Consider the following 27178-nt stretch of genomic DNA (forward strand, 5'->3'; position numbering starts at 1 on the left):
TATATATATATATATATATATATATATATATATATAGGGCCTCCCCTGGTGGCGCAGTGGTTGAGCCCTGGGTTGCGAAGCTGCCCACGGCCTCTGCAGCGCCGGTTCGATCCCCGGCTGCTCCCCGGCCACCGGAGGAGGGTCCCACATGGCGCGCAGACCTCCCCTGCCATCCACTGCTCCCCTCAGCAGTGTACTTTGGTCCTTCTGCCTGCTCTGCTCCCCGCTCTGGCTCTGGTGAATTCTCTCACCCTCCCGCGCTTCTGACTGTACCCAGTGCTTGTATATATAAATAAAAAAATAAATCTTAAAAAAAATACATATATATATAATTATATAAACATGGCATCTCCCTGGTGGTGTAAGGGGTTACGACGCAGCACTATGAAGCTATCAGCAGCCACTGCAGCACGAGTTTGGTCCCTGGCCAGAAAAGTGACCCACATGGCACAGCAGACCTCTCCTGACTTGCCCGCTGCTCCCGTACGGCAGTGTATTTCAGTCAGTCTGCCTGTTCTGTTCCCCACTCTGTCTCAGACGAACCCATTCACCCCCCACACCTCTGGACTGTACCCCAATTCTTGTATGCATAAATAAATAAATATTAAAAAATAATTGGTAATTATGAAATAAGTTAGAATTGAGGTAAAATACAAGTAAACACAAGCAATCCCATTTTACTGTTTTTTCAACAGGACAATGAATAATTGTGGTAGTATTCTGGGTTGGGCATAATTTATTTTAAAAAATAGAAAAAAATCTGCATTACATAAAAGGAACTATCAGATGGAATTAGGAAACTAAGAGTGCTGGTAGTTATTTTAAAGGTTAAAAGAATTTAATTAATATTTGAATAACATAATTTTCAAATATTTTATGAATTTTCAATGCTTTTATAGCTAACTAACAGAACATATTCAATATTTTTAGTCAGCTTTTAAAACAGTGGATCAGATATGTCATTAAGAACTCACTTAAGGGCCTTCCCGGTGGGGCAGTGGGTTGAGCACCACGCTGTGAAGCTATCCGCAGCCTCTGCAGCATGGGTTCAATTCCCCGCTGGCCGGCCAGGGAAAAACCCACATGGCGAGGCAGACCTCTCCTGCCTCATCCGCTGCTCCCCTCAGCAGTGTCTTTGGTCCATCTGCCTGTTCCGCTCCCCACTCTGTCTCTGGTGAATTCTCTCACCCTCCTGTGCCTCTGACCTGTACTCCAGTTCTTGTGTAAATAAATAAATCTTTAAAAAAAACTCACTTAAATGTAAAAACAATTGTACTTCATTAAAAAAAAAACAAACTCACTTCAGAGAACTAGAGCATTGTAGTAAATAATTCACACTTGATATTACACAACTAGCAGGAGGGAGGGATCAGTATAAATACAGTGAGTGTCATATGACAGGAAGTGTTACCTACTCAGTAATCATGACAAGAAGCAGGGCGAGAAATGACTTTATCATTTCAAATCAAAGTATCACATCAACAGAATTCTTAGAATAAAGAAGAAAACAGTGAATGTTTTGCTTACGAAACAAAATTGGATGTTAATGCAGACAAATGGCTGTCTTACCAGCTCCTATAATGTGTCTATTACACATTATTAAAAAGGGAAGTCTTGCCAATTCATATCTTTAAGATTTAAAAGACACTATCAGAAAAAAAATCTGTTCCTCTTCAAATTCTTCCCCTCATAATGGCCATCTCCACCCTAAAATTAGAAACCAAGCCAGTAAGAAGGAGGGATAAGAATGGAAATATATGTTGCCAAACACTGACTGAATTAATGTTATGTTATATGTAACAATCTAGTTTATGTTAACTACTAAGTGATAAACATGCTGGGCAAGGCAACGATCTGAGTCAATGCTTTGCTCAATTTCCATCCTTTTAAACAATCTTCATGTTTTTAAACACTTTTCCAGAATGCTCAATAGGAACCAAACCCATTCTTGTTTATCAAGTATATTTGTTTGGTCCGAAATGTCTGGTGGTCCCAGACACTGGGATTGCCCTTTACTACACATTTAGAAACTTTCTCCTACTATAATTATATAGCCCTGGACCAAAGCTAAGAATTACTACTAATCAACTATGATTAAGATAAGAGATCAAGAAATAAAATTATATGAGTTTATGTAAGCTGCAGTTTTATTAGGATGTCGCAGTTTGGCAGGTAGTTTTTATAAATTAATGTTAAAAGTAAGAAAACATGAATAATTTAAAGATTAATAAATTTAAAAACAAATGTGGGTGAATATACATTTAACTACACAGGATTTATGATATATCTCTAGAATTCTCTAGTTAGCATTTTTGAGTATGTAACATTAATAAAAAGGATTTTTTTTTTAAGCCATACAGTGATTCTGGGATTCCCTGAATTTTCAGCTGCCGCATTTTCTACTCTACATCTGGCAGGTCTTCTTCCTTTCAGTTTGTGCATTTCCTGTATTCTAAAAAGTAAATAAAAACAGGACCTTAATTGAGGAAATGGTGAGTCTTTGGCTAAGGAAATACAGCCACAGATAAGTATTTGTATTTTGCACCTGGGAGTTGTGTAATAAGGTAAAGGGAGAGTAGGTAGCAAAGCAGTCCTCATTATCATCAATAATCAGAACTGAAGGTGGCCTTTGTATGGATTCTTCTCTCTTGCCCAGAATTCATTCATTAGCAGTAATTTAGGTGTTCTCCGTTGGTCAGAGTCTAGCCAATGCATTTATTTCAATATACATTTAAGATGCATAAGCGTTTAATGTGCAACTGGAAAGTGCCTGGATCTGATTAGATCAGTAAAAAATAAGTCAACAGCAGAGCTAAGAACAAAACAAATAAGTTGCTATTTCCTATCTCATGTTTTTAATCACAGGTGATATTCTCTCATGCTCTAAAATAACAACCTACCGGGCAAGGAGTCAAGTGGTGCAAGGAGTTAAGACGCAACCTATGAAGCTAGCCACAATCACTGCATCACAAATTCGATCCCTGGACAGGGAGCTACCCACATGGCGCAGCAGACTCTCCTGGTTCACCCACTGCTCCCCTCAGCAGTATATTTCAGTCAATCTGCCTTAATGTTTCCCACTCTGTCTCTGGTGTATCCTCTCACCCCCCACACCTCTAGCCTGTACCCCAGTTCTCATATGCATAAATAAATAAATTTTAAAAATAAGTAAGTAAAAATAACAAACTACCAACTCAAAATTTAGGATAGTTTCTTAATTCTGACATTAATCATTGAAAGCATTTGGATTAGCCTTATACACAATTTCAATCATTTATCAGAACTGATTTCAAATTGGCAATATAAACACTTTCACCCATCACTGATAACTTCCGGTTATTTCTAATAACCGTAACTGCTTCAAGGATACCTTTTAAAAAGGTTCTTTGCAGGAGTTTTACATCTTATGAGTAAGAAGGGAATTTTCTCCTCCTTTACTTATGTATTTTAGAAATGACAAGACTACCTTAAAGTTCTTTTCTTCCTGCATTGGAATGTAATTTTAGTTTTGGGGGCTCTCATAGGACAGTTGGGTAACACAAAACACATTACTTATAAGCCCAAACCCTGAAGTCCTACTTACCCAAACATTTAAAAAAGTCCAAAGGGTGTGTTGTTCAATATGCCATTACGAGAGTAAATAATCCAAATTTAAACATTTAAAGGCTTATTTCTTTTCATAATGAACTAAAAGGTGACTGTTAACGGTTTTCTTGTTCTATCTAAAAAAGAGGAAATCTACTTTCTGCAAAGTGGACTGAGGAGTTCTTAAGAAATTCAAGGCCAAGAATAAGGCATAAGCCCAAAATGTCACTATGAAAATATATCTGATAGTATCTGGTAACTTTACCTGAATAGTGTAGTGATTGAATAGACTTCGTCAAAATGCCTTCTTCCATATTTTCTGATCAAAATTTCTCTATTTTTCCAATTTCATCACATTTCCTTAATAACTGTGTGAGGTAGTAAAGTAGATGACCCCACAAGTGTGTAGAATAGAAGGGCATCTGGGCCTCCCTGGCAGTGCAGGCGGTTGAGCACAGCACTGTGGAGCTGTCCGCAGCCTCTGCAGTGCCGGTTCAATCCCCGCCGGCTACGGAACAACCCACATGGCTAGCAGACCTCTCCTGTCTCGACCACTGCTCCCCTCAGCAGTGTATTTCAGTCAGTCTGCCTGTTCTGTTCCCCGCTCTGTCTCTGGTGCCTCCTCTCACCTTCCCGCACATCTGGCCTGTACCCCGATTCTTGTATAAATAAATAAATAAATCTTTAAAAAAAAAGAATAGAAGGGCATCTATATGATTTAATTTAGTAGATGCTCAAGATAATCTTCTCCCTTTAGAAGAGTTTCATTTAGAGAGTCTTCATTTGGATGTGGAAGGCCTTCAAGATTTCCAAATAAAATTCACTCTGGTAGATAGTGGTTGGGACATTTCAACAAGATTATCTGATACCTAGTTGAGAGCAAATCTTTGTGAAGATAAAACAGTAGGTGGACATGGGGTAATAAATTGGAGAGAAAACAGGAAGGAACAGACTAAAGACAATATAAATAGACTTGCAGCCAGTATAACCAATGTTCACATCTGCTGGCATGGTTTATCCATCCAATCTTAGATGATACATACAATACACATATTTTTCTCTCTATATCATATAGTCTAACACTCAATATTCAATCAAATGAGGGCCAGTATTCACTACCCCCAAAAATAACTTTCAAAAACTTTTAATAGTTGATTATTTTGGGAAAAAATAGATTTGTTTCTAGAGTTCAAAGATTATAGGATCTTGAACTTTTATATAACTTCCCATCAGTAATAACTAACTTTCATACCAAGTTTAAAGTTCTAACAGCAGTCTTTAGTAAAAGCTATCAATGAAAAAAGCTTTACCTCTTGTTTTTCTTGATTCTGATCCGTATTAAGTAAAGTTGGTATTTTAGATAAATCTGTTTTCTTTGGTTCTCTCTTCAGCACTTTTATCTGTTTAACTTTGGCAGAAATATATATAACAATGACAATTTGTTATTCCTATCTTAAAGTTTTACTTTCTTTTCAAGAGTTTCCAATGGAAATTCTGACATCCAATAAGTCAGTTTATTATAAAGAAGTTATATAAATCATGAATTGTAATTACAAAATGGGGCAATTGTGTTTTATGTCTATAAATTTACATTTAGTCTCAGATATTAAAAGACTTTTTTTTAAATCTGGATATAAAAGTGAAGTGGATCAGATAATTCCTCTTGAGTTACTAAATTCTTGCTATTATATTAAAGTTTCACAAGGTGTCACTGTTCTTCAAAGAAACGTAACATTTATTCAGGAAAAAAATGAGTTTCATTTTAAGAGGTAAATACTTGTTATAAATCTTAATCTACTAAATTCTTGGATGGCTAAAGCACATCAAGTTATTATACAGACAATCATGGAGAAATGTAGGTAACTGATTTACTCAGATCATATATTAAACCAAAACCGCCTTCTTCAAATATTGTTCTAACATTTCAATACTGAGCTAATGAAAAGTTTCCTTAACCCTTCTTCAAAATTATCTCCTGTCAGTCTCACTTTTTATTTGACTATGGAAAAAAAAACTCTTATCAGCTGATGGTATTTTTCACCGCAATTTGCTACTTTCCACCTAAGTCATATTATAGAATGTTAATTTACATTATAGGAAAACAAAACAATCTTTTAAAAGATTACATCAGGAGAGCTGTAAAACTATGCAACAAATGAGTACCTTCCATTCCTTTCATCTCCTTTGACTGTATTGTGAAAGGCAATTCTGGGAAATGGAATTCTTTCCTGTCAGATCTGGAAAAATTCAGCTTCCTTTTGTTTCCATTTGCCATTTGGTCACTTTGACCTGCTCGCTCATTTAATATACCCTTCTCCATTTGGCTCTAAACAAACAAATAAACAAAAGTTAATTTGAAGAAAGGTATTTGTCACTGTTAAATGACAAATTTAGAATTGCAGCCATTTGAATGGTATGAGAGAGATATAATTCCTTTCTTTGCAAGCTTATTTTAATAATTAAGAAATAGAATATTGTTAAACATATAAAAAGAAAAACTCCAATAAAATTTTATAACCCAAACTTTTTTTAGCAGTCTGACTATTCTGAGAATAATGTAATAGTCTTGATCATGAAAACCATAATCTTAACATTCAATTTTTATTCCTATTCACTGCATTTTGGACATATGCCTTTAGTTCATATTAACAATAATTTATTTTTCTCTTTCTAAAATGATGTGGAAAACCCAAAGGGAAAAAATTGCAGGTGAATCCAATATTCTGGAAATCTGTTGTGTTACCTAATCTTGCTCACGTGACTGGGATAATGATCACTCTTCTATAATCTAACATATCATATCCTACTGTGTGGATATTCTCTAGTGTACTCAAACATTCACTTGCTCTTGGATGGATTTATGTAGTTTTCAATCTTTTGAAAATTGTTTTTCCATTTCTTAATAAGTTACTAGGAAAGTCCTAGTAAAAATTAGGGAATGAACCACACTGATTAATTTTTAGTGAAAAGTAAGATGTGTCCATTTGTCAATTCCCTTTAATCTATAAAATAAGAAATTAAAAACATTCTTTTGAAGTGAAAAACCAAAGTCTTGTTTCTAAAGGTGAAAATCTTTATTTATTTTGCCCAAGTCACATATTAAATGTACAGATTGAGTTATAAAAAATTAACTAAAATGGTGAAAGCACTAAGAAAATGATGGCCTACTTTCAATATAAGAAGAAAAAAAAGGAAAATAAAAGCATATTTTGAAAAACATTAGATAGACCCTCAAAGATAGAGAAAAGGACAAGAGGGAGTGAGGGACAGGACTACATTGAAGAGGCTATATTTCAATGACTACATTCTTGCCTTACTTGAGCGAGACCTGTATCCTCTTGTTTGCTATTAGACATAACTTGTCCGATAGCTTGTAAAGAAGTACGTCTCTTTTTTGCTCTTTCAGTTACCCTATTATTTAAAAACAAGTGAGAAGTTATTAAAACTCCCAAAGCAGTTCTCTGTTAGCTTCAATAAAGACTCAGTTATACTATGGAAGTGGGCTATAAGAGCACTAAACCAAATGGAATTGTCACCCCTCAAGTGTTAATTGTTTTAAACAGACAGGTGAAAACAGAGCAGAGAACAACTAACTCATGGCTAACATCAATGGTGACATGTTCTGGGATTACTCCAGCAGGTCTAGTTGGTCCTTTCTATCTGTTCCGAACCTGGATCTCTTAAATACTAGGTTTCTGAATTTCTGAGCTGACTGTCCAAGGCTGGATGGCAACTCCAACTGTGGCTTTGGGGTTACATGTTTGCTACCAGCAATACCTTTGGAGATAGAGACATCTCCATTTGCCCATATCTGCAGACATTTTCTTAAAGATTATAGCAAATTATACTTTCAACATGTTGCATATATATTATGTGTACAACCTGTTAAGATATTACTGATCTCTGAAGACTTTAAGCTTTATAATGAATAGTCCAAAACAGCTTCCCAGGATCAATGTAGGTTATTAAACCTATTCTCGTTTCTCATCTAGATTCACAGTAGTTTCTCCTAAATTTAAAATTGACCCTAAGGGGGCCTCCCTGGTGGTGCAAGGGGTTAAGCATCGCACTATGAAGCAATCCTCAACTTCTGCAGCATGAGTTTGATTCCCCCAGCCGGCCAGGGAGCAACCTACATGGCGAAGCAGACCTATCCTGTCTCGCCCGCTGCTCCCCTCAGCAGTGTATTTCAGTTCGTCTGCCTGTTCTGTTCCCTACTCTGTTTCTGGTGAATCCTCTCATCCCCCTGCATATCTGGTCTGTACCCCATCTCTTGTATGCATAAATAAATAAATATTTTAAAAAATAAATAAAATAAAATTGACCCTGAAACCGTGCTAGATAGGCCTTGCCATCTATCACATTGCCCTTAATTAATCAAACTTATGGTACCAGTCACTCAGTATGTATTAGTAGCTAAATCTAAAACTGGCCCAGTTTGTTGTTTTTCTCCCAAAATATTTCACCATGAACACTATTTGACAATAAAAGATTATATCCAGCTATCCTTTCTCCTTTTAGAGAGTTTGCCAGGATACAGAAATAAATTTTGTTACATCTAGTTGCATTAACACCAGAACTTTGGTCATATCACCTTTTGCTCTCTTCAAAATGAAGAAACTTTGCTGAGTTTTTTTTTTCTTTTTTTTTTTTAAGATTTATTTATTTATTTATACAAGCACTGAGTACAGTCAGAAGCGCGGGAGGGTGAGAGAATTCACTAGAGCCACAGCGGGGAGCAGAGCAGGCAGAAGGACCGAAGTACACTGCTGAGGGGAGCAGTGGGCGGCAGGAGAAGTCTGCGCGCCATGTGAGACCCTCAACCGGCGGCCGGGGATGGAACTGGCGCTGCAGTGGCTGCAGGCAGTTTCGCAACCCAACGCTCAACCACTGCGCCACCGGGAAGGCCCTAATGAGTTTTTTAAAATGAAAATTGTTACTGAAAAATTAAGCATCTATATAGCTAAGTTCAATTCTTCTCTAGCATTCATAAAAAACCATCTAGTAATTATCCATCATCTGATGATAATTTCAATTTATCTTCAAATTCAGTTTCTACATAAATACTATGAATTGGAGTCTTTGAAATATCATTAAATGATAAGAACACCATATTACTTAGGTCCATTTCCTTCAGTCTCTTTCCTGTTACAACTCACCTCGAATTGGAATGGGTGAGATTCGAACTGAGATTTGAAGTCATTAAGTTACTGGTATTTAGGTTGATGGGTGGCATCATCATACTACCTCCAGCATGTGGATCATCTTTCATGCCATTACAGTTGTTGACAGGATTGACAGGGTTTGGTTTATTATTTACAGGTTTTATATCTTGAGATGTAGTTTGAGCATTTTTAACTGCATCCTGTTGAAAATGTCCACCTTCACACTCTGTCTTTTTTTGTTCTAATATATCTCCTTTTCCTCCTTTAACTTTTAAAGCTCTAGCTTTGATTTCCTTGGGCTTTTTCTCTTTTTCCATTTCCTAAAATGGATACATCCAAAATGTGACTCAAGAGGACCATTATTTTAGAGTGCTAACTATAATACAGTTAAACTGATTAAATAGAAAACTGGTTTTTACCTTTCCCAGAACTGAAGTATTTAGTGTATTGGTGTAAACTGTTTTTCTCTCATCTTTCATAATTTCATTTTCCTTAGAATTCTCTTTTGGCTTTATGAATGAATTGACTTTTGCTTCTTGAAGTAACTTAGCTCTCAGTTCTGGTATAAATCTGAGAAAACAAGCAGTATAAACAAAGAATCAATTTATTTATGTAAATAAGTCTATTTTATCTTTAACAGACTCATTTAATCAATTAATTTACATTTCTGGTACCACATAAATAAGTCATCAATAATGCATCCCCATGGATAGCACAATATGCACCTAATACAAATTGTTTCCTGGTAAAGATATACCTTACAAAAGGCCCTCCCTGCTAGCGCAGAGGTTAAAATCTCAGTGCTATAAGCTATCGCCAGCCACTGCAATATGAATTTGATCCCAGGCCAGGGAGCTAACCCACATGGAGCAGCACACCTCTCCTGTCTCTCCTGCTGCTCCCCTCAGCAGTGTATTTCAATAGATCTGCCTGTTCTGCTCCCCACCCTGTCTCTGGTGAATCCTCTCACACCCCATATCTCTGTCCTATAACCCAGTTCTTGTATACATAAATAAATAAAATAAATCTTTAAAAATAATATATCTTACAAAAAAGTTTCTATGGGAATTTATAACACTTTTCAAAGTAGATTTATATGAATTAGTTTCCTTGGTGAAGCAATTGTTATTCAATAAAGTACTTCTTTTAATATTGATAAATACTATTCTATTTGAGGAAGACTGAGGCAATTTTGTCCCTTTTTGTGGTTCTGTAAAGTAACAGTACTTAATTATTGGAAGTTCTAGCTAGAGTAATTAAGCAAGGAAAAGATATAAAAGGAAGCCAAATTGGAAAAGAAGTAAAACTGCCACTATTTGCAGATGAGACATGTAGAAAACTCAGAGACTCTACACACACACACAAAAAAAAGACTATTAAAAACAAATCAGTTAAGTGTCAGGCTACAAAGGCAAGATACAAAAATTGGTTGTGTTCCTAAACATGAACAATGAACGAAAGGACAAAGAAATCAAGAAAACTTTCCCATTTACAATGGCATAGTAAGGAATTAAATACCTAGATGAATAACAAAGAGCTGAAATAGCTGTACAATAAAAATTATAAGAGGGGGGACTCCCTGATGGAGCAAGGGGTTAAGTGCAGCACTATAAAGCTCTCAGCAGCCACTGTAGCACGAGTTCGATTCCTGGCCAGGGAGTTAACCCACATGGCACAGCAGACCTCTCCTGTCTTGCCCGCTGCTCCCCTCAGCAGTGTATTTTCAGTCAATCTGCCTGTTCTGGTCCCTACTCTGTCTCTAGTGAACACTTTCACCCCTGGCACCTTTGGCCTGTACCCCAGTTCTTACATGCATAAATAAATAAATCTTTAAAAAATTATGCTGTTCACAGAAATAGATACAGAAATGGAGAGATATTCCCTGCTTATGTATTGAAAGAATTAACATTGTTAAAATGGTCACTTTACCCAAAGCAACAGACATACTCAATGTAATCCCAGTCAGAGTTTCAATGATTCTTAGAATAGCTAAAACATTACTGAAATTCATGTAGAACCCTATTAGTCAAAGTAAATACAGCAAAAAAAGAGAAAGGCACCAAATGCCCAGACTTCAAACTATATCACAAAACTATAGTGATCAAAACAGGATGGTATTAGACTAAAAATAGAGAACAATGGAACAGAATTGAGAGCCCAGAAATAAACCCACACTTGTATGGACAATTAATCTACAACAAAGGAACTAAAAGTACACAATGGAGAAAGATTCAATGTACCGCTAAATGCAAAAAAATGAAACTGTCACTATCTTACACCATACACAAAAATTAACTAAAACTATATTAAAGACTTGGATACAAGACTTTAAACCATAAAATATATAGATGAAAACATAGGCAAAAACTCCACAATATTGGGCTCAGAGATGTCTTTGAGGTCTTGAATCCAACAGCAAAGGCAGCAAAAGCAAACATAAACAAATATGACTATATCACTAAAAAATAACCTGCACAGCCAATGAAAGAAACTTATCATTAAAACAAAGAGACAACCTACTGAATGGGAGAACATAGTCCCATATCATACATCCAACAAGGGACTAACATTCATGATCACAAAGAACTCATGAAACTCAAGAAAAGGAAAACAAATAACCCAATCAAAAACAGGTAAAGAGCTAAATAGACACTTCTTCATAGAAAACATACAGATGGCCAACAGTCACATGAGAAAATGCTCATCTTCACTCACTATCAGGAAAATGCAAATCAAGGCCACAATGAGATACCACCTCACATCTGTGAGAATGGTCCACATTAAAAAGACCAGAGGCGGGCCTCCCCGGTGGAGCAGCGGTTGAGCGCTGGGTTGCGAAACTGCCTGCAGCCTCTGCAGCGCTGGTTCAATTCCCAGCAGCTCCCCAGCCACTGGAGGAAGGTCCTGCATGGCGTGCAGACCTCTCCTGCCGCCCACTGCTCCCCTCAGCAGTGTATTTCATCAGTCTGCCTCTTCTGTTCCCTGCTCTGGCTCTGGTGAATTCTCTCACCCTCTCGCGCTTCTGACTGTACCCAGTGCTTGTATAAATAAATAAATAAATCTAAAAAAAAAAAAGAAAAAGAAAAAAAGACCAGAGGGCCTCCCTTGTAGTTCAGGGGTTAAAATCTCAGCACTATCAAGCTATTGCCAGCCACTGAGGCATGAGTTCAATCCCCAGCCAGGGAGCTAACCCACATGGCACAGCAGACTTCTGTCTCGCCCAGTGCTTCCCTCAGCAGTGTACTTCAGTGGATCTGTCTGTTCTGCTCCCCACTCTGTCTCTGGTGAATCCTCTCACCACCCGCACCTCTGGCTTATACCCCAGTCCTTATATGCATACATAAATTTTTAAAAATCTTAAAAAAAAAAAAAAAACAAAGGCCAGAAACAAGTGTAGAACATTAGTGAAAATGTGGACTAGTCCAGCCTTATGGAGAACAGTATGGAGGCTTCTTAAAACTTTAAAAATATATCTACCATGTGATGCAGCAATTCACTTTGAGGTACGTTTCCAAAGAATGCAAAAACATTAATTCAAAAAGACATATGCATGCCTGTGTTGACTGCAGCACCACTTTTAATAGCCAAGTTATGGAAACAAACTAAGTAAACAATGGTATATGAGTGGATTAAGATGTGATATACTGAGACAAAGGAATATTACTCAGTTACATAAAAAAATGAAAAGTTACCATTTTTGACAACATGGATAGAAATGGAGGGGATTATGTGAAGTGAAATAAGACAGAAGGACCAAGACAAATGTGAGAGAATTTCACTCATGTGTGGAACATAAAGAAACAATATGAAACCAAAACAAACTTTAGAAGTCTGCCTGTAGAAATGAGGCTACTAGAGGGAGAGAGTGGTGGAGTGGAGGGCAAAGGGGTAAGGGAGCCCAACAAACTATGACAGAGGATTATGGGGGCTTTGGTGGTAGGTGTGGTATGGTAACATTTGAAGAGGTGTGAACCTCTACCCTTAAATTATACAGTATTATAAACCAACATGTCAATAAATAATAAATGAATTTTTGAAAATCAGAATTAAAAAGTTTACCTTAAAAATAGGTGCTAGCCTCCCTTGTGGCGCAAGGTGTTAAGCCTCGCTCTATGAAGCAATCCGCAGCCTCTGCAGCACGAGTTCCATTCCCCAGCCGGCCAGGGAGCAACCCACATGGCACAGCAGATGGCTCGCCTGCTGCTTCCCTCAGTAGTGTATTTCAGTCAGTCTGCCTGTTCTGCTCTCCACTGTCTCTGGTGAATCCTCTCACCCCCTGCACCTCTGGCCTACACCCCAGTTCTTGTATGCATAAATAAATAAAACTTTTTAAAAAATAGGTGCTGGGCCTCCCTGGTGGTGTAAGGGGTTAGGCCCCACATTATGAAGCAATCCACAGTCTCTGCAGCACAGGTTCAATTCCTGGCCAGCCAGGGAGAAACCCACATGGAGAGGCAGACCTCTCTTGTCTCTCCTGCTCTCCCCTCAGCAGTGTATTTTGGTCAGTCTGCCTTTTCTGTTCCCCACTCTGTCTCTGGTGGATCCTCTCACCCCCCACATCTCTGGCCTGTACCCCAGCTCTTGTATGCAAAAATAAATAAATCTTAAAAATAATAAATAAATGCAAATTTTTTTTAAAAAAAGTAAAAAAAAAAAAAAGGTGCTAAGAAATGTATTCAGTACAAAATGTAACAGCATGTAACAAAATGAATGGGTATTGTTTAGGCTTTAACTTAACTTTCTTTTTTTTAATTTCTTTTTTTTTTTTTAAAGGGGCATGTATTTTTATTTATTTATTTGTTTGTTTGTTTGTTTGTTTGTACATGCACTGGGTACAGTCAGAAGCGCGGGAGGGCGAGAGAACTCACCAGAGCCAGAGCGGGGAGCAGAGCAGGCAGAAGGACCGAAGCACACTGCCGAGGGGAGCAGCGGGCGGCAGGAGAGGTCTGCGCGCCATGTGGGACCCTCCTCCCGTGGCCGGGGAGCAGCCGGGGATTGAACCGGCGCCGCAGAGGCCGCGGGCAGCTTCGCAACCCAGCGCTCAACCGCTGCGCCACCGGGGAGGCCCGTAACTTAACTTTCTTAAAAAATTTTTTGAGGGCCTCCCCGGTGGCGCAGCGGTTGAGCGCTGGGTTGCGAAGCTGCCCGCAGCCTCTGCAGTGCCAGTTCGATCCCCGGCTGCTCCTGATCACCGGAGGAGAATCCCACATGGCGCGCAGACCTCTCCTGCCGCCCGCTGCTCCCCTCAGCAGTGTACTTTCCTCCTTCTGCCTTCTCTGCTCCCCGCTCTGGCTCTGGTGAATTCTCTCACCCTCCCGCGCTTCTGACTGTACCCAGTGCTTGTATAAATAAATAAAATAAATCTTTAAATAAATAAATAAAAATAAATAAATCTTTAAAAAAAATTTGAGATTTTATTTATTTATATAAGAACTGGGGTACAGGCCAAATGTGTGGAAGGGTAAGAGGATTCACCAGAGACAGAGTGGGGAACAGAACAGGCAAACTGATTGAACTACACTGCTGAGGGGAGCAGCGGGTGAGACAGGAGAGGTCTGCTGCACCGTGTGGGTATCTCGCTGGCTGGCCAGGATTAAACCTGCGCTGCAGAGGCTGCAGACAGCTTCACAGCGTTGCACTCAACTGCCTGCGCCACCAGGGAAGCCCTCTTAAATTTTTTTTTAGGGCCTCCCTGCTGACACAGGGGGTTAAGCACTGTACTATGAAGCAATCCACAGCCTCTGCACCACAAGTTCGATCCCCGGTTGGCCAGGGAGAAACACCCATGGTGCAGCAGACTTCTCCTGTCTCGCCCACTGCTCCCCTCAGCAGTGTATTTCAGTCAGTTTGCCTGTTCTGTTCCCCACTCTGTCTGGCGAATCCTCTCACCCCCACCCCCGCATCTCTGGCCTGTACCCAGCTCTTTTTTTGCATAAATAAGTAAATCTTAAAAAAATTTTTTTCTTTAATAAAAGAACATTCACATGGCTCAAAATTCAAATGACTGCAAAGAAAAGTGTCCTTCCCAACTCTGCTCCTGAGTTGCACGGGTACCTTCCTTGAGGCAGTTACTGAGATCAGTTTGGAGAAGTTTTAAAATATCAGTAAATGAATTAATTCTCCCCTAGTTCAGCCTATTCTTGCCAGGGTAATGCAGGGCACATGGATAACTGGAGTATGAGAAGATAAAAGAAATAAAGAACCAGTGTGATTAGTTTGGCTGAATGAGAAGATGCCACTTCTCTCAAAGTTCCCTTGCATTGGAGAAGGTCCACAAAGGAAAGATCCTCCCCTAATTTTGTCTGAGGATTCTATGTCAGGAACTCAATACCTTTCAACTCTAAATAATCAAATCCTAACACCTTAATGCCCAAGACAAATCAATCTAATCTATATGGAACAGTTACAAAATAACATTTTTTTTCCACTAACAGGTATTTTTCATCAATGATACTTCAATATATTGTTTTTCATTTTTTGGTTTAGATTAAAATTCCTGAAATGCCTGGTGTCTGAGTCACCATCAAGGGTCTGTTTTTCTTTGCATTTTTCTATTTTCTTCTCTCTACAGTGGTAGTAACTAGACTTTTCCATGCCTGCTCTTTACTCATCTAATTTTTAATTGATGGCCATCTTTCTGAATGTCACATTCAAAGGCCAACTGATTGATTTTACAATAAAAACCTTTTCTGGCACCCCCCCTGGTGGTGCAGGGGTTAAAATGTGAGCACTATCAAGCTATTGCCAGCCACTGCGGCATGACTTTGATCCCCTGCCAGGGAGCTAACCCACACTGTCGGCACACCTCTCAGTCTTGCCACCCTGCTCCCCTCAGCAGTGGGTTTCAGTAAATCCACCTGTTCTCCTGTTCTGCTTCCTGCTCCCATCCTCTCACTCCCAGCACCTCTGGCCTACATCCCAGTTAGTCTATGCAAAAAAAAAGAAAAAAGAAAAAAGAAAACTTTTCTGTTTCTATCAAATATGAAATGTGGCTGATTTAGGAATGCACAGTGTCATTATATATTATAGTCTGTGTGGGACACAGAAGGGCTATAAGAGACATGGTCCTTATGTGTGGGGAACATACAATTTGGTAGGAAGAATATGACAACAGGTACTGCAACACAGAATAAGTAAAGCAGAGGGAAAAGATAAGTTTTTGAAGTAAATGCTAATTATATAGATCAGAGATGCTATCAGAAGAGAAAAAACAGGACTATTTTGAGTCAGCCATCCAAAGGGGAATAAGGTTAAAAAGTACAGACTGGTTATTTCGCATTATTTCTGATGGCTACTGGAAATGTGTATAAAGAACTTAGCACACTTTCTGGGACACAGTACCCACATAATTAGTTAGCTGCAATTATTTTTATTATTAGAGTTTTAATCATGATACCTCTAAGCTTACCATACAATCTAACTAATACCTAAGGGTCAGTAAGATATTAGTTGGAATTCAATGAGTTTTTGTTAAATTGATTTTCCTTTGTATAACATTAATCTAAGTAGCAATTTTTATACTAGTAAAATTTCCTAATAAATTTTATACTAGTAAAATTTCCTAATAAAAGCATTAGAAAGCTCACTCACTCAAAATGCTTACTTTTCAATAAATCCATCTCTAGTAAAATACTCATGATGCAAAAGTTCAGAAGATGATATCCTCTCGGCAGGATCAATTTGTAAACAAGCCTAGTAAATTAAAAAACAGTCTCATGTTAAGAAAGCTCTTAACAGGGCATCATATGGTAAAATTTAAATTTAATAACTGTAAAAAGAAGTTAAAAAGGATCTTGAAAATGTGGAATTAGACCTCAGGAATTTCTGGCAGTGAGTTCTGGTTATTGCTTTCCCTAAAAAATTATAAAGCATTACTACAGGTTAAGTGCTCGGATGATTCTAGCCAAAACAGTGGTTTGTTTTGCTAGAATTAGCAGAACTTAGTTAGCTCACTTTGATCCTCTTATCAGTCATGTAAGGTAGGAGAGTTCATATACTCACAGTTCATTTCACAGAACTAGAAGTCAATCAAGAATTTTGATTCATTCCTTTTCCAGTGTCCTTTCTATGGTGTAATATAATTTCACAAATGTCCAAGTCCCCAAATCTTTCAATAATCAATTATTAGAACAGCTCTTTTCTGTTTCCCTACCTTGGGAATACTAATTATAATATATAGATCAATAGAGAAATAACCCAAAATACTCACAAAACTAAAACAGATAATGGAAAGAAGAGTTTTGTATAATAACTTGCACAGAATCAATCTACATATAAATAACCATAATTATAAAAATATAAATATTAGAGAATTTGAATCAGTCATTTGCTTTGCAATTGTTACCCCTCCTCTAAAGGAAAGCAAACACAATGATAATATGTAATTTTAATGATGGTTATTATGCATCATATAACACCCCATCTAGCTTTTTCCTATTACTTGACCCCAATAATGAACCTTCAAGGTAGGGATCATTATTATCCCATTGTACATATAAGGAGACTGAGGCACTGAGATGTCAAGAAATTTGTCTAAGATTTAATAAATAGAAGAGGCAGAATTAAAATGCTGAAAATCCAAATATGTAACACTACACTTTTGCTTATTTCAAAATTTTTTAACTGATTCAAAGAAAAAATTATAGAGACCTGTTATACAGCAATACGAATATAGTTAACAATACTGTACTTTATATTAAAATTTTTAGAGGGTTTCTAAAATTTTAGAAGTTTATTTTTTACAACAATAAAAAAGTTGACTCAAAAAGTTAAATTGAGCCCATTATTGAAATTATGAAATTGGAATACCTAGCTCCTAAAAAATGTAACTAGCTAAAATCATGGGCTTGGGCCTCCCCTGGTGGCGCAGCAGTTGAGCGCTGGGCTGCGAAGCTGCCCGCAGCCTCTGCAGCGCAGTTTCGATCGATCGCCGGCCCGGGCGAGGGTCCCACATGGCACGCAGACCTCTCCTGCCACCAGCTGCTCCCCTCAGCAATGTATTTCGGTCCATCTGCCTGTTCTGTTCCCCCCTCTGGCTCTGGTGGATTCTCTCACCCTCCCGTGCTTCTGACTGTACCCAGTGCTTGTATAAATAAATAAATAAATCTTTTAAAAAATTAAAAAAAAAATAAAAATATGGGCTTATTTTATTTTTTAAAGATTTATTCATTTATGCATACAAGAACTGGGGTACAGGCCAGAGGTGTCAAGGGCCAGCTCCCTGGCCAGGCATGGAACTCGTGCTTCAGTAGCAGCAGATTGCTTCATCATACTGACACTTAAACCCTTGGGCCACCCAGGAGGCCTCTGGCCTTATTTTAGAATATAATAGTAGACTATCAGTAAAATTTAGTAAGAAAAATGCTAAAAGGTCTGCTCAAGTCTAGAGGCAAACATATTAGTTCTTTTATGAAAAATATAATTCAGAAAAGTTCAATATATGTCCTATTTTGAGAACTGTAAAAAATGTGATACTTTGAGAATCAGGATGGTAGTTAAACACATCATTTACTCTTAGATGTTTACCAAAAGGAAAATATAGATCTACATAAAATTTTGTGCATGAATGTTCACTGCAATTTTCTTTGAAATAGTCAATAATAGGAAACAATCCAAAACAGGAATTAAAAAAAAAAACTGATATACTCATGCAGTAAAATACTATTCAGCAGTAAAATGGAATAAACGGTGACACACACACAAAAAAACAAACCCATATGAATCAATCTCTAAACCACAATGCTGAGTTTAAGAAGCTAGACATAAAAGAGTACATAGTGTGATTTCATTTATGCAATACTTTAGAAAATGCAAACTAACCTATAGAGACAGAAAGCAAATCAGTGGTTGTCTGGGGACAGAATTGAAGGAAAAGGTGGATTGAAAAAGGAAATTAGGGGGATGATGGAAAAGTTAGGTATCTTGATTGTGGTGGTGGTCTCAGGTGTAAACATTTACTAAAATCTATTAAATTGTACATTGTAAGTATGTACAATTTATTGTAGGTATATTATACCACACTAAAGTCATTTACAAAATTTAAAATCTAGGAAAAAATACCTGCCCTTCCCCATATAATAAGATGTACTTTAAAATGACAATGATCAGGGGCCTCCCTGGTGGTACAAGGGGTTAAAACACAACCTATGAAGCTATCCACAGCGACTGCAGCATGAGTTTGATCCCCAGCCAGGGAGCAACCCACATGGGGCAGCAGACCTCTCCTGATTCGCCCTCTGCTCCCCTCAGCAGTGTACTTCAGTCAATCTGCCTATTCTGCTCCCCACTCTGTCTCTGGTGAATCCTCTCACCCCCACACCTCTGGCCTGTACCCCAGTTCTTGTGTGCATAAATAAATCTTTAAAAAAATGACAATGATCAAAATGATACAATATGAGAATAACAACCCAAGTATGTATATATGATACATGTCTATGATAAATATGATAATATATTAGTCAAGTTGAAAGTCTTTGCAACATACATAACAAAAGATTCACATTTTTATTATTTTACAAGAAATATGAAAAAGATACTCTAGTTGACAAAAAGACAAAGGATTCTTAAAATAAGAAATATAAATAACCAATCTGTTCTGAAATGTCAGTGCAATTAAAGAAATGATACTGGGCCTCCCTGACAGCCAAGGGGTTAAGTCTCAGCACTATGAAGCTATAGCAGCCACTGAAGCATAAGTTTGATCCCCAGCCAGGGAGCTAACCCACATGGCGCAGCAGACCATGCCTGCTGCTCCCCTCAGCAGTGTATTTTAGTAGATCTGCCTATTCTGCTCCCCACTTTGCCTCTGGTGAATCCTCTCACCCCCCACACCTCTGGCCTGCACCCCACTTCTTGTATACATAAATAAATCTTTAAAAAAATAAATGATAGCAGTTCTAACTTATTAAGTTGGCAAAGATTTAAAAATTATTATATCCAGTGCTAGACTAAAAGTGGGAATTTATATACAATGCTACTTAAAAATACAAAATTGCACTGAAAATAAATGCTCAAAATTATTACATACTTTCATATTTATTGACATGGTGATATATTTATTTACATATACTAAGTGAAAATAAACTTGCTAGACACAGTGTGCGAATTTCTTTTTTTTTTTTTTTAAAGATTTATTTATCCATGCATACAAGAGCTGGGGTATAGGCCAGAGATGCGGGGAGTGAGAGGATACCAGAGACAGAGCGGGGAATGGAACAGGCAGAACAACCGAAACACACTGCTGAGTGGAGCAGTGGGCGGGACAGGAGAGGTCTGCTTCGCCATTGTGGGTAGCTCCCTGGCAGGGGATAGAACTGCAGTGGCTGCGAAAAGCTTCATAGGTTGCTTTTTAAGCCCTTGCACCACTAGGGAGGCCCCAAAAGGCACAAATTTCTATGTATATATTTCACTGGGAACAGTCCAGAAGTATAAAAACTAAAATGTTTTTATGTTAATTAGATTTTACTTTTTTATTATTTTTTTTATTTTATATATTTTTTACATCATTTTTCATTTTTTCATTTTTCATTTTCATCTTGGTTATAGTCCCCATACAATTCCCATTCCCCCTTGTTTTGATCCTCCTCCCTCTTCCCCCCACCCCAGTGTCTCTGGTTTGCTTGTTGCTTGTTGCTTTTGATTTTTACTTTATTGTAATTAGTCTTTTTCCTGGTCCCTTATTTAGGCTTTCTAAATTCCTGCTATGAGTGAGACCATCTGGTATTTTTTCTTTCTGACTTATTTCGCTGAGCATGATCCCTTCCAGCTCCATCCATGTTGCTGCAAATTGTATGAGTTTATCTTTTTTGATTGCTGAGTAATATTCCATTGTGTATATGTACCACATCTTCTTGATCCAGTCATCTATTTTTGGGCATTTGGGTTGTTTCTATAGCTTACCTATTGTAAATAGTGCTGTTATAAACATAGGGGTGCAGGTGCCCTTTTGAATTAATGTTTCTGAGTCTTTTGGGTAAATACTTAGGAGTGAAATTGCTGGATCATATGGAAGCTCCATCATTAGCAGGTTGAGGAATCTCCAAACAGGTTTCCATAGTGGTTGGACCAGTTTGCACTCCCACCAGCAGTGCAGGAGAGTTCCTCTTTCTCCCCAACATCACCAACATTTGTTGTTTCAAGTTTTTCAATACGTGCCATTCTCAGTGGTGTAAGATGGGATCTCATTGTAGATTTGATTTGCAATTCCCTGATTACAAGTGTTGTTGAATATTTTTTCATATGCCTGTTGACCATTTGCATTTCCTCTTTGGAGAAGTTTCTTTTTAGCTCTTAAGCCCATTATTTGACTGGATTATTTACTTTGTAAAAACTAAAATGTTAATAGCAATTTTTTTCAGAGTGTGAGGGTTGGGGAAATCTTAATTTCTCTTTTTTGTTTATCATGTGTTTTCCACTTTTTCTGTGATCATTATGTATTCCTTTGATAATTAAAACTATAAAATAAAAAGAGAAAATAAGATGAAATAGAGCCTCCCCTGGTAGCGCAACAGTTAAGTGCTGGGTTGCGAACCTGCCCCCAGCCTCTGCATCACCAGTTCCATCCCAGGCCACCGGGCGAGGGTCCCACATGGTGCGCAGACCTCTCCTGCCGCCCACTGCTCCCCTCAGCAGTGTACTTCTTCAGTCTGCCTGTTCTGCTCTCTGCTCTGGCTCTGGTGAATTCTCTCACCCTACCGCACTTCTGACTGTACCCCAGTGCTTGTATAAATAAATAAATAAATCTTTAAAAAAAAACTCTTAAAAAAAAAGATGAAATATAGTAAAAATATATGACACTTGTTCTTTCCAGGTAAGGTACCAATATGAACTTTTTTCCTTCAAGAATAATCTTAAGATGTTATATATCATATATTTAAGTCTATCTAAAACACTGAAACAATTAACATTAACATATGTTAACAGCTTATTCAAGGCTCTGTGCTAATACCATGTCTACCATTACCTCATTTAATCCTCTAGCCCCAGAAAATAAATACTGTTAATGTTGGTTTATAGCCCAGTAAATTGAGACACAGAGATTAAATGACTTGCCCAAAGGTACAGAGCTAAATAGTGACAGAGATGGGTTTTAAATATAGTCTCTGTGATTCCAGTGTCTCTTCTTATAAATACTAAGTTACACTTGCTTTGAAATTCAGAAAACTAATTTTTTTTTAGAAAATTTTTTTTAAGTTTTATTTATTTATACAAGAACAGGGGTACAGGCCAGATGTGCGGTAGGGTGAGAAGATTCACCAGAGACAGAGTGGTGAACAGAACAGGCAGACTGACGAAGTATACTGCTGAGGGGACAGCAGTACTGTACTTTTTTTGTCCCACAAAAAAAAAAAAAATAGCCAAGATTGTCCTAGAGGATTTTCAGTTCTAACAGTCTATGGATTACAATTTACCTGAACTAAAGATATAAAGATAGAGGAATATAGTAACTTTTTTTTTTTTTTAGAGGCATGTTTTTATTTATTTATTTATTTTGTTTGTTTGTTTGTTTTGTTTATACATGCACTGGGTACAGTCAGAAGCGCGGGAGGGTGAGAGAATTCACCAGAGCCAGAGCGGGGAGCAGAGCAGGCAGAAGGACCGAAGTACACTGCTGAGGGGAGCAGCGGGCGGCAGGAGAGGTCTGCGCGCCATGTGGGATCCTCCGCCGGTGGCCGGGGAGCAGCCGGGGATCGAACCGGCACCGCAGAGGCCGCGGGCAGCTTCGCAAGCCAGCGCTCAACCGCTGCGCCACCGGGGAGGCCCTATAGTAACTTTTAACTGATGCTTGACATCTTAATAGATATGATACGTTACATTTAACATTACTTATAAGTTTGCAATTTCATGTATATTCTAAAACTGTATTATAATTTACAAAAATTTCCCCGAAGTAAATGATTAATCTTTTAACATACATGAACTATATCTGCCAACAATCCATTTAGTTTGGGGTATTTTTTTCTTGCATTTTTGGGGTGCTGAACTTGAGGAAGGACCACCCCAGCAAAAATGGGACTTTTTGAAAAGATATTCTGTAAATGAGGTGTCAAATTGCCTGAAAAGAGAAAAAGTATGTATATAAGAAAACAGAGAAATTAGCCTACAATTAAAATAAACTGCTATGTGGCTTACATAAAATTACTGAAGAAGGAGAACAGCAGTTACGTTCCTTTAATTTTTTTTAAAAATTGAACAAGGAAATATTTGAATATAGCATGAAAAAATTGAGGTTTCCCCAGTAACCTGTACACATAGCAAACAGTGTATAGCTAGTAGAGAATGTAAAACCACAGGGTTCACTTTCTTCTACCAAAATATCAGATATATCATACAATACTATAGGGAAAACACATTGAAAGTTTTACATATTTCCATATGGATATATAAATGGTCTAGCTAGCAAGTGTTCATCAACAAAGAGCAGAAATATTAAAATTGTTAACAGAAATAGTGCAAAGATTGATGGCAGGTATGGTGATATATTGTACATCTGAGTAGGTGTGAATCTATCCCCCTAAATCATACAGTGTGTTGGAAACCAATATTACCTGAATTTTTTTTAAAAAGAAAAGAAATATTTCAAGCAAGAAACAATAGTAGGGAGTAGTAGTAGAAAGGAAAGGAATATAAATAGTAGAGATAGGTGAATTTTAGCATGAATTTGGTATAACTAGTTTTACTACTTTGGGCAAATCTCTTCTCTTTGGTGTTTTCATTTCCTCATCTGTAAAATGACCAGTCTTATCCCAATTCTAAGGCTTCTTGTCTAACTTTAATGTTATAACCAGAACTTTAAAGATGACACAAGAGATGCATTAAGCCTCTAAACTGCATCTTTAATCAATATTTCACAGCTTTTAACAGCTGTCCACAGTACCTTCCTTATGGTCCTAAACACATGCTTATGCAGAGCTTCCCCACCACATAAAGGGTTCCTCAAACTCCTCATATGAGAAATATATATATATATTTAAAAAAAAAAATCACTGAAACTTCATAAGCAAGGCTAACCATCAAAATGTTTGAATAGTCAAAACATCATCAAATTACTCAGTTCTCATCAATTTTTGAACAAATTATTTAGCTAACTAGTTATCAACTGTGATAAAAAAATTTTCTAAGCAAATAATTTTCTATCTCCCAATGCTTTTAGAAAACATCTAAATAGCCTCTATTAAGGGGTGCAAATAATTTGTAGAAGTCAAAATTTAAAAACAACTTTCCTACAAATTGAAGTAACTTTTTATTGATTATTTTTGTTAGCATCAGCCATCAACATATGGCTAAACTATCTGCATCCTGGCAAAGAAAATACTATTTGCAAATTCAGAGAAGAATTTTCTACTGTCATCAGCCCAAGGCATTCATCTGTTGCCATCTATCAATACAGTATGCTTTCCTTTCTTATAAAGAAAAAACTAAATCTTAAAAAACTGAGCATAATTGATCTGGCAATTTTATTTTAGGCATTGAACAATATATTTTAGTAATACCTACCTACTTTTAACACGATTTTATGAAGTAAATCCAAATCAGAGCTGCTAGGAAGATATGGATTTCCTGTAGCCATCTCAATGATCATACAGCCCAAAGCCCAGATATCCACAGGTCTGCCACAGACAAGAATAAAACACTTTTTCATGGAGAAATACACAAAATCTTTTCTTAAAAAACTTTTAAGATAAAGTTAAGGTCAAAGGGAAAAGAAGAATTAGTATCAATGGAACCAATGTAAAGGTCCAGATAAAAAGTACCAGTAAGTCAAAAAAAAAAAAAAAAAAGTACCAGTAAGTCTAAAAATGCTTCAGATACATATGTATCATTACACAAATGGTTTTATGAATTGGAATAAATATTAAAAGGTCTTGCATTTTAAAAAGTGACAAAATCTTAAATATCTTACTAGACTTCATTTATTTTAACCAATTTCAAGTTAAGCATAATTCAAACTTTTCCACCAGATAGTCAGTTTTTTAAAACGGGGGCTTTTAAATAGATGAGATGTCCAACCTCATATTTAGAAGAAATATAAACACTACAATAATATCTATTTTTTACTAATCCAATTAATAAAGATTATAATATTTGTTAATTGCTATACTGGTGAGATGATAGAAAATAAACACTCTCATCTACTATTTTAGGAGAATAAGTTAATACTTTTATAGCAATAAATTGGGCAAAGCTACCAAAATTTATATAATATACATATAATGAAATGAATTTATGCCTAGGAATTTATCCAAAGATTGACTCACACATGTGCACAAAGATAAATTATATAAGACTCTCTCTGCATTAATGTGGTAGCAGATTAGAAACAACCTAAATATCCACCAATATGGGAATGGCTATGTAAATTTTTGTACAACCACACAATGAAATATTATGCAACTGTTAAAAAGGGTGAAGTAGGTCTATCTATATTATAAGTTAACGTAAAGTGATATCCGAGATACTCACAAGTGAAAAAAGCAAGAGTCTAATTAAAGAAATTAAAGATGGGGCCTCCCTGGTGGCGCAAGGGTTGGGACGCAACCTATGAAGCAAACACAGCCACTACAGCACGAGTTCGATTCCCAGGCGGCCAGGGAGCAACCCACATGGCACAGCAGACCTCTCCTGACTTGCCCGCTGCTCTCCTCAGCAGTGTACTTCAGTCAATCTGCCTGTTCTGTTCCCCAGTCTGTCTCTGGTGAATTCTCTCACCCCCTACACCTCTGGCCTGTACCCCAGCTGTTGTATGCATAAATAAATAAATCTTTTTAAAAAAAGAAATTAAAGGTGATCTAAATAATTGAAAAGATCTTCCATGTTCATGTAAAGGAATTCTATTGGCAGGATATTAGTTCTTCCAACTTGATGTACAGGCTCAAGGTAATATAATCAAGAACCAATTTTAATATCAACAAATTGATTCTGAAGTTTATACTGAAAGGCAATATACTCAGACTAGCCACACAATGTTGGAGAGGAACAAAGTCAGATGAAAGACATAACTTGACTTTACGACATTTATAAAGCTATAATAATCAAGACATTGTGGTATTGGTGAAAGAATAGATGAATCAGGATAACAGAATAGATATTCTAAAAGGAAGACTCATATAAATATACTTAACAGATCTCTGATAAAGAAGCAAAGACAATTCAGTAGGGAAAGGAAAGTCCTTAATAAGTGAGAGTGGAACAACTGGATAACTCTGCAAAAAAAAAATGTACAATGAAATAACCTAAATATAGAACTTACATCTTTGACAAAAATTAACTCAAAATGGATCATAGACATAAATGAGCAAAACTACAAAACTTGCAGACAATAATAATAGAGGAGAAAATCTATATGACCTTGGTTTGGATGATATTTTTTTTTTTTTAAGATTTATTCATTCATTCATTCATTCAAGCACTGGGTACAGTCAGAAGTGCGGGAGGGTGAGAGAATTCACCAGAGCCAGAGCAGGGAGCAGAGCAGGCAGAAGGACCGAAGTACACTGCTGAGGGGAGCAGTGGGCGGCAGGAGAGGTCTGGCGCCATGCGGGACCCTCCTCCGATGGCCGGGGAGCAGCCGGGGATCGAACTGGCGCTGCAGAGGTTGCAGGCAGCTTCGCAACCCAGCGCTCAACCGCTGCGCCGCCAGGGAGGCCCTGGATGATATGTTTTTAGAACACCAAAAGCATAATGCACAATAAATCGCACATCATTAAAATAAAAATTTTCTGCTCTGTGAAAAACAGTGCTAAGAGAATGAAAATCCCAGACTTGGAGAAAAGCTTTGCAAAACATGTTATCTGATAAATGACTTGCATCAAAAGTCTATAAACACTCTTAAACAAAATAGAAAGTAAACAAACAATATAGTTTAAAATGGGCAAAATATATGGACACCTTATCAAAGAAGAAATACATGTTGCAAATAAGCATTTGAAAAGCTGCTCTCTATCATATGTCATCAAAGAATTGCAGATTAAAACAGCAATCCAAAATGCTAATAACACCAAATGATGGAGTGTGTGGAGCAAAAGGAACTCTCATTCATTGGTGGTGGGAATGTAAAATGATATAGTCACTTTGACAGTTGACAACTTAACATTGTCTGAACATACAATCCAGCAATAACTCCACAACTTGGTATTTAGCCAAATGAGTTGAAAAACTATGCCCACAAATACATTCATCTGTACTTCGATATTTGTAATACTTATACATAACTACCAATACTTGAAGCAAACAAGATGTCCTTCATTAGGTGAATAAACAAACTGTTATACATATACACAATGAGATATCATGTAGCAATAAAAATAAATTAGCTAGTGGGCCTCCCCGGTGGCGCAGCGGTTGAGTGCTGGGCTGTGAAGCTGCCCACAGCCTCTGCAGCGCAGGTTCGATCCCCGGCCACCGGGCGAGGGTCCCACATGGTATGCAGA

General features: G+C 37.4%; 1 protein-coding gene across 2 annotated transcripts in view; it reads right to left on the reverse strand.

The window, feature by feature from the left end:
- Nucleotides 1–1650: 1650 nt before the first annotated feature.
- Nucleotides 1651–27178, reverse strand: part of CDKL3 (cyclin dependent kinase like 3) — a gene marked incomplete at both ends in the record, with an annotated part of 44005 nt that continues 18477 nt past the window's right edge. The window contains 9 exons of one of the 2 annotated variants that reach the window (XM_084252560.1): nucleotides 1651–1707; nucleotides 4896–4993; nucleotides 5749–5911; nucleotides 6903–6996; nucleotides 8745–9070; nucleotides 9170–9320; nucleotides 16354–16442; nucleotides 22664–22803; nucleotides 24246–24358. In XM_084252560.1, coding sequence (XP_084108686.1) covers nucleotides 1651–1707; nucleotides 4896–4993; nucleotides 5749–5911; nucleotides 6903–6996; nucleotides 8745–9070; nucleotides 9170–9320; nucleotides 16354–16442; nucleotides 22664–22803; nucleotides 24246–24358 — 1231 coding nt within the window. Of the gene's footprint in view, nucleotides 1708–2404; nucleotides 2453–4895; nucleotides 4994–5748; nucleotides 5912–6902; nucleotides 6997–8744; nucleotides 9071–9169; nucleotides 9321–16353; nucleotides 16443–22663; nucleotides 22804–24245; nucleotides 24359–27178 lie in introns of those variants that run through there. The other variant, XM_084252561.1, reaches the window with a different exon arrangement.

The sequence above is a fragment of the Talpa europaea genome, assembly GCF_964194135.1.
Source record: "Talpa europaea genome assembly, chromosome: 13".
Classification (NCBI taxonomy): Eukaryota; Metazoa; Chordata; class Mammalia; order Eulipotyphla; family Talpidae; genus Talpa; species Talpa europaea.